This window comes from Papaver somniferum, chromosome 7, assembly GCF_003573695.1.
Source record: "Papaver somniferum cultivar HN1 chromosome 7, ASM357369v1, whole genome shotgun sequence".
NCBI lineage: Eukaryota > Viridiplantae > Streptophyta > Magnoliopsida > Ranunculales > Papaveraceae > Papaver > Papaver somniferum.
In genome coordinates this window covers 213786986-213794831 of record NC_039364.1, presented here as the reverse complement: position 1 = coordinate 213794831, position 7846 = coordinate 213786986, and the positions used below count along the sequence as shown (strand labels likewise).

Here is a 7846-nt window from a genome sequence, read left to right as displayed (position 1 = left end):
CCACACTTGGAATAGGTTGGATTCTACCGTAAGATTTGCTCTTATAACCAGGCATATGATCATGGTAGAATGCAAAAAAAAAAAAAGAAAAAAGCCTTCACAGGTGAGCTGGCAGTGGCCCCGTGAAGGGACCTAATTAAGATACACAATATGCGAGGGTATTATGGTCATTGAATAATTATACTCTTATGAAGTCTTTGGTTTCCGAATTTCCGGAAGAAACGCTATTTGTTTTCAAAATCTTTTTATTTCACTTGTCAGGGCCGAAATAAACCCTAATAACCTAAGTCCGATTTCTTTTCGATCTTCAAAGTGAGTTCATGGTTAGATCTTCCTCTGTTTGAATCTCTGATTCATTTTCAGGTTGGTAATCCATATTGTTTTCCAACTGTTTGATGTTTTTTCTTTTCATAATCTTTATTTTTCGTTTTCAGTTCTTTAGAATCAAAAGCTGTATGGATCTCTATGTATGTGATTGAAAATTACATTAATGTCATCAAGGTTTGTTAGATTACTTAATTTTACTTTTGATTCATGCGAGATTCATTTTTAGGGTTTGATAGTAAGTTTGAATTTCCTAAATTAGGTTTATAGGTGGGTAAACATTTAGGGTTTAGGATCTTGTTACATCTGAAATAGTATACTCTATGTGGTTGATGGTACTGTCTCTGGGTTTGATGGTAGATGTTATGAGGGGTCTTTCTTGTATGATACTTTTTTTGATTTATCAGGTAACAATTCCTTTGATGAGGGTTTTGTGTTATATCGAAGCATAGCTGCTGTGTATTGTTTGTACAGTCATTCATATAAACCAGTTGAACATTCTAACAATTTTCTGGGAGCAATGGCACCGAAATGTTATAATGAGAATACCAGAAAAGAAATATATGCAACTTAATTATACATGTTGTTTATGGTGCTGGCTAGGTTTGGCGGGGTTTCATGAGCTTGGTGTTTCGTTGCTGACATGGCGAACTGTGTAGGAAGAGGAAACCCTTCGAATGGTTCTGTATATGTTTGTAACTTGCCTGATGGGACTGACGAAAATATGCTTGCTGAGTTTTTTGGCACCATTGGGTTGCTAAAGGTAGGGAGTTCGAACAGGTAACATATTTTTGTTCGACTTTTTAGCATCTAGCGGTTGGCAGCAGCAGTTTCTATCTCGAAACTGAAGTTATGCTTTTTCTGTGTTAAACATTTATGAAATTTAGAAAGACAAGAGAACTGGTCGGCCAAAGATATGGTTTTATCGAGATAAAGTCACAAATGAGCCAAAGGGAGATGCAACCATCACGTATGAGGATCCACATGCGGCACAGGCAGCTGTTGACTGGTTCAATAAGAAGGATTTTCATGGAAATATAATTGAAGTCTATATAGCAGAGGCCAAAAACAAAGATGATGTTTCGTATAACTCAGGGCAGCAAATGAATCTTGTGGAGGATCCAATTGTTGTTGGTGATTTTGGCGGACAAGAGGAAGATGCTACTGATGTGAATGGTGGTGAGGGAAGAGGTAGAGGTCGGGTTGATGCTTCAGGAAAACCATGGCAGCAAGATGGAGACTGGTCATGTCCGAATACAAGGTCTGTGATGTGACATTGGTGAGCAGCTCTTTCTCGCACTTCTGCATTTACGCTTGACATTGTTTTAAGATTTTATATGACGATTTTTAAATGAAATGACATGTTGTACTGTGCTGCCTCAGCTGTGGTAATGTGAACTTTGCTTTTCGTGGTGTGTGCAACCGCTGTGGGAGTGCTCGTCCGTCTGGTGCATCTGGCAGTAGCTCTGCGGGAGGTGGTCGAGGAAGGGGACGTGGTGCTGATGATTCAGGAGGTCGAGGACGGCCTGCTGGTGCTCCAGCAGGTCTTTTTGGACCAAATGATTGGGCTTGTCCAATGTAAGGAACTAGCGGTCAAACATCTTATCTTGTTTCAGAATTTTGTATATAATTGTGAGATCAATTAGAAGGCCTTAGTATAATTGTTGGAAAATAGATTTGTTTTACAGGTTCGATGTTAAATTTACTTTTGTCTGGCTCCGCTAAGACTGATAGTAACCGGAAAACTTCAACTGTTTGTTATATTTTCTCTTTATTTATCAGAAAGTCAAATTCTTAATTGAGTATCATAAGAATTGACAAAAAAAAAACCCAGAGCCATTCTGTCAGTTATCTAATAAACAATTAGTAAAAGATATGCCTAGGGGTGATGTACAACACCGCAATTGAAGTAGAGTTAAACAGAAGTAAAGTAGAGTTAAACAGAAGTATATTTGCCATCACCAATCATGTACATAAGGTTTTTCTTCTCAACATGGCCGTGCGCTGCTAAGAATAAAAGAAGTTAATTGAGGTTGAATTTTACTACCACGCATGTTTTATTCTGAGCATTTGAAGGTAGAATTTTACTGTAAGTCATTGTTATCTCCAGCGATGAGGTGTCATTATTCATTTTCTTCTTTTCTGCACTTTGATGTTGTTTATTTCATCATATTTTGTTTGTTTAATTAAGTTTCTGGTTCCAGGTGTGCAAACATTAACTGGGCTAAGCGAACAAAATGCAATATCTGTAACACCAACAAGCCTGGTCACAACGAAGGTGGCGTAAGGTATGAAACTGTTCCGTCTTTGGTTGTCTCAACAAGATTGAAGTTTATCTTTCTTAAGGAGCTTTAAAGTTAACTTAATTTTGGCACTTCTAGTCTGGAAATTTCCCTTTTGGTGCCTTGGAGGTTGCAATCTGTACTAAGAATTTTTGCGGTATATATTGGCACCGCCCTTAAATTTCTTCCAAAGCTCATTTGCACCTCCATTGATCACTTATGCCATCTTAAAGTGATTGGCAATAATGAAAGTGTTGCTTCTAGGCCTTGATCAATTTATATTAATCGTTGGATTGACATATTTAATACCCAGGTTCATTTTGTAGTTCTAATTCAGTTACTTTTTGATGTTTTCTTCGGTGCCTCAGCCTTCTGTTGCAATATCTCTTTAAATTCCCAGCATTGATATTTTCAAATTTCTAAGCGAATGTGTCTTTCTCACTGCTTTTGTGTTGATGAGTATTGTTATGTGTTAAATAGCTAGGCACCTCTTTAGACTAAACTCCACTGGAAGGAGAACGTTGAATATAAAAGCTTGTTTGCTTTTTTCATATTCCACTCTCCACTAATCAATCATCTCTCAGTCTGACATTTGCTTCAGCTGAGCCCGGTGTACGCTGATAGCTCAAGAATAATAGCAATGTCAGAATTGCATAACCATCTCCGTGTTTAATAATTTGCTCCGTTCCTTCATAATTTTTTGTGTAGTATACTATTATAATAATCAGAACGGTTATTGTTATTGCTGTCAGAGGAGGACGAGCTGGGGGTTACAAAGAACTTGACGAAGAAGAAATTGAAGAAACTAGGCGCCGGCGAAGGGAAGCCGAACAAGTAAGATATTAGTGTTTGTAATGATGAGGTTTTTGATTTTATTCTGGACCTGCAATTTAACCTGCCAATTTTAGGATGATGGGGAGTTATATGATGAGTTCGGAAATCTCAAGAAGAAGTTTCGTGCTAAAACACAACAAGCAGAAGCTGGACAAGTACTACCTGGTGCTGGTCGAGCTGGATGGGAGGTTGAGGAACTAGGTAATTTTGTTATTGTCTGGATCAATTAAATTACTTTCCTTCAATAAGTTGGCTTAGCATTGGTGTTTCCAGTTAGGATGAATATGTTAAAAGTTTCATATGAGTTTGATTGAAAATTATTTGCTCAACTTTGCTGTAGACCATTTTTGACCTCTCTCATTTATTACTCATGAAGCATCCTCTTTTTCTTATAGTTTTCTCATATTTAGTCTTTTTTTAATAAGTCCTGGCAGATCCTCCTGTTTTAAAAGCTTGCCATATGGCATAAAATGATTTCACTTGATCTGTAGCAGGGGTGAGAGGAATGATCAGTGTGGTGGGAGTCACCCTGATCTGACAATATAGTTATGCTGAATTTCTTAGTTACAATGCTCTTGTTGTGTAGGCATATACACTTAAGAGCATTTGTTGGATGTTCATCTTCTTTAAGCTGGAATTGCAGTTATCTTTTTGAGCTTAATGTTACTTTTAATGACATTGTTACAGAAAGAAATGGCAGAGAGAGAAGCAAAGACAGGACAAGGAATCGTGATGACAGGGAGAGCAGCAAGAGTAGGGAACGTGATGGTTACTCCAGCTCTAGGGATTATCGTCGTAGCAGGAGCAGAGATAGGGAAAGAGACAGGGAAGAGAGGGGTAAAGACCGGGACCGAGATAGACTCCGAGATTACGATCATGACCGGAGCAGGGAATATGGACATGAGCGTGACAGAGATGGGGACAGGAACCGTCACCGAGATTGGTAGTAACAGATTCGCTATTTTTCACACACAGTACACTGTTTTTGTTATATGTGGCTTGGATTGTTGCGTACTGTTAGTTTCGCGGTAATGAGATTGGTACCGTCACCGAGATTGGTAGTAACGAACGGATTCACTATTTTTCACACCCAGTACACTGTTTTTGTTATGTGGGTTGGATTGTTGCGTACTGCTAGTTCTGCGGACTGAGAATGTTTAGGAATCAAACTTGGTGTTTGATCAGCACATTTGGCTTAGTTCTCGATGGAGATCCAAGTTGGGCATACTAGTTTGTTTTTTTGCGTATGAAATATTCGGATTTATATTTAATATTTTCATTAAAAACAAAAATATTAGTTAAAAGTTAATCAGAATTTCAAAAAGTACATGACCTTTAATAACTAATAAAGCGTTCAATGAACTGATAAAAACGAGTCTAACTTTGTGCACCCCTCTACAACCGGGGTGCACATTCCGGTCTTACTAATTGGTTGAAAAAACTTCGTAAAACCACCTTGTTGTTTTTTACCTTTTTTTTTTCTTTAGTTAAAAAAAATTACAGAAGATGTTTTCTCTCTGTCATCTCTCCAAAACTCAATTGGTAATGCACATTAATAATAGTCCAAAGGGTAGAATGGATGTTCACCATGAAAATCTTAATCAATATCAGAAGCAATTTTTTCTCTACCTTTTTTGTTGGATCTGGATCATTGTTGTTGTTACCTTGAGCCACCATTAATGAAGAAGTTACCGTTCTTCTTGAATTAGAAAATCTTGAATGAGAGAAACTACTGGTATTTTCAGTTGATAAGGTGTTGCTTCGTTCATAAATTAATCCACATATTCAATAAAAAAACCAAGAGATTCAATGGAAATCCAAAAAAATTAGATTCAAAATATATCCGATCAAGGAGATCAATTTTTTTTTTGTTACATCAGATCACAAATTTCACTCAACATACTAAAGATTTGTGACAATAAAAGATTTGGGTTTCATCTAAATACTGTATCAGGATACTCACTGGTCAATATTATTGAATCGATACAACGAATCTATGATGAGTGATTAAAGACATTTCAACATCTCAATTGCAATGATTAATCAATAAGTAGAGGCGTATTGCATCTGTTATATAGATTTAATTTCAGGAAGCATTGAAAGTGATTGAGAACGAAGAAACAGTGGATTTGGAGGTTAAACCAATTTGAACCTGCACGTGATTGAGTACAACCAATTCCCAAAAATATCAGTGAAGAAGAACAACTATGATCCTACCAGTTTCTCCATTTTTATTCCCTAAAAGCTCTGAAGTGAATAATGGAGAAAACAAATACTTCATCCGTTTCTTAAAGATAGGCAGGTTTGTGTCTATGTTTTAGAGACGGAGGGAGTAAAGAGTTGAAAAAAAAAACAAGGAAGATACTTTATGCATGGAAGCTTGTGCTTTCAGTTAAAAATACATTTATCTGAAAATTATTAAATCAATAGCGGTTTTCTCTACAAAATGTCTTCCAATAACAACAGCAGGAATGTGCACCCCGGTTTTAGAGGGGTGCACAAAGTTGGACTCGATAAAAATCAATGCAATTGAAAAAAAATAATTTAATGTTTATTTCCTTTTTTTTAAATCATAGGAAAAGAGTTTTGGGCTTATAATGCTACTCCATCTTCAAAGCCTATATTATTTTCTCGAACTTCATAGATTCATCATTGCAAAAGACGGGTACCAGCATTGTTAGGGTGAAAATCAATTCAAAAATCTAGTGGCTAGAGCGAGTATCAGTTCAAAAATCCTTAGTGTCTCTAGGTACAACAACAAAGTTAACTTCCCTAAAGTCCTTGACGCAATCTCGGATTTTTTTTGTTTTTAAACATTCAGCAGGACCAAAGCCCAAAGAACAAAACAAAAAAACAGACACATGCTAAACAGCTTAAAGCAAAAACAAAAACAACAAAAAAGAAAAGAAACTATACAGCTCTAAAATAGATTTTCCTATTCTCATCTTCTAAGATAATTTGTTTGAACTCATCACAAAACTGGTCTTTCTCCCATCTGACAAATCTTTGGGAAGGATGCTTGCTAGCCAAAAGGTCGGCTGTTTTATTTGTTTCTCTAAAGCAGTGACTAAATTTAACAGACCTGAAACATTGAAGAAGAGTTTTAACTCTTCTTCAAATTTGAAGCATGTTCCAAGGTGGCTTAGGACTCTTGTGAGTCAGTAACAGAAACACAGCCATGGAATCCATACTAAGGTGGAATTTTAGAGCATTCTTCTCCAAAGCAAGCTTAAGACCAATCTCCAGACCTTGCAACTCATATGCAGAAACAGAAATAAGACTACTCCCTCCCATAGCACAATCAATAATATTAGTTGACCTATCTCTTAACACTTCCCCGAAACCACCAGAATGATCCTTCTTTGAGCCATCGGTATTTATCATAATGTCCTCCCACTATGAACCAATCCACCAACGAGGAATCATGGTCTTAGCAGTAAGCTGACACTCTATATTTCAATTCTTCCTAAAGTTTCAACGAGAAGAAGTGTCACAAATAGGCATGGGATGAGCACTTAGCTTTAGTTGAATATCTTGTACAATCTGAGTACTAACTTGAAAGGAAGAGCATTTCTTAGAAGCAAATATTTTGTTATTCCTTTCCCTCCAAATTTGGTAAATAAACCCTGTGAAGACAAGTTTCTTGATGGTGCTGACAAGATCAGAACCAGAAAAATGTTCAATGCACCAAGAAATTTCTTCATCCCAAGAATTTAAGCACATTCTATTACAGCCCATCTTGAGAAGTAATCCTTGCCAAATGATAGAAGCAAAATCGCAAGAGTGAAAGAGATGAGATTCATCTTCACCCCCATGCTCACAGACAACATATATAGGATTCTCAATAATACCTCACTGCTTTAGTTTAACTCTTGTCTTTAGTCTTCCATTGAAGAAGAATTGATACAGGTGTATCTGTACTCCTTTAGGGAACTTAGTTAACCTCAAGCTAAGTTGAGGGAAGAATCCTATTATAGGCAGGAATCCTTGTTTAGGAAGAATTCCTAGTTAGGGAAGAGTTTTGTTTTAGGCAATACTCTTAGTTTAGAAAATAGATTCCTAATAGAAGACCTAGTCGGCTAAATACGACAAAAGTCTATAAATAGAGAGCTTTGGCTAATAGCTAAAGACGCAGAAAACCTAGAGAAGTTTGTGAGACAATAAATTATTGTAAAAGAAAGCTTAGCAAACAGTTTAGGGTTAACTACTGTTTAGAGAGATTGTGAGGGTAACAAAGACAGAATTGTAAATCGTTTTCTTGTTCATAATCTAGAGAAGATATATTTCTTCGAATCACTACTTGTGTTATGTTTTCTAAGTTTCTCGTCTATTATTATTCTGAATTCCGCCTCTATAATAATAGACACCTGGGTAAAGGGATCAATACGTATCAAGTTGGCACCACG

General features: G+C 36.7%; 1 protein-coding gene across 2 annotated transcripts; it reads left to right on the top strand.

Moving 5' to 3' along the window:
- The first annotated feature begins 229 nt into the window (after positions 1 to 229).
- On the top strand, positions 230 to 4665 carry LOC113299523 (transcription initiation factor TFIID subunit 15-like). Of its 2 annotated transcripts, XM_026548548.1 has the most exons (8): positions 230 to 363; positions 928 to 1087; positions 1212 to 1585; positions 1708 to 1902; positions 2529 to 2612; positions 3359 to 3440; positions 3515 to 3641; positions 4128 to 4665. In XM_026548548.1, exons 2-8 carry the CDS (start codon positions 968 to 970, stop codon positions 4385 to 4387), a joined length of 1242 nt encoding a protein of 413 aa, XP_026404333.1. In that variant the 5' UTR covers positions 230 to 363; positions 928 to 967; the 3' UTR covers positions 4388 to 4665. The 2 variants fall into 2 exon arrangements, with proteins under 2 accessions (XP_026404333.1, XP_026404334.1); XM_026548549.1 differs by lacking the exon at positions 230 to 363 and having other exon boundaries at positions 975 to 1104.
- The last annotated feature ends 3181 nt before the right edge of the window (positions 4666 to 7846 follow it).

What these genes read in the sequence shown, in the direction of transcription:
- LOC113299523 (XM_026548548.1), top strand. Translation starts at nt 968, where the DNA reads ATGGCGAACTGTGTAGGAAGAGGAAACCCTTCGAATGGTTCTGTATAT. An exon ending in GGCGAAGGGAAGCCGAACAA is followed by an intron (nt 3,441 to 3,514) that starts GTAAGATATTAG and finishes TGCCAATTTTAG; the next exon opens with GATGATGGGGAGTTATATGA. An exon ending in ATGGGAGGTTGAGGAACTAG is followed by an intron (nt 3,642 to 4,127) that starts GTAATTTTGTTA and finishes ACATTGTTACAG; the next exon opens with AAAGAAATGGCAGAGAGAGA.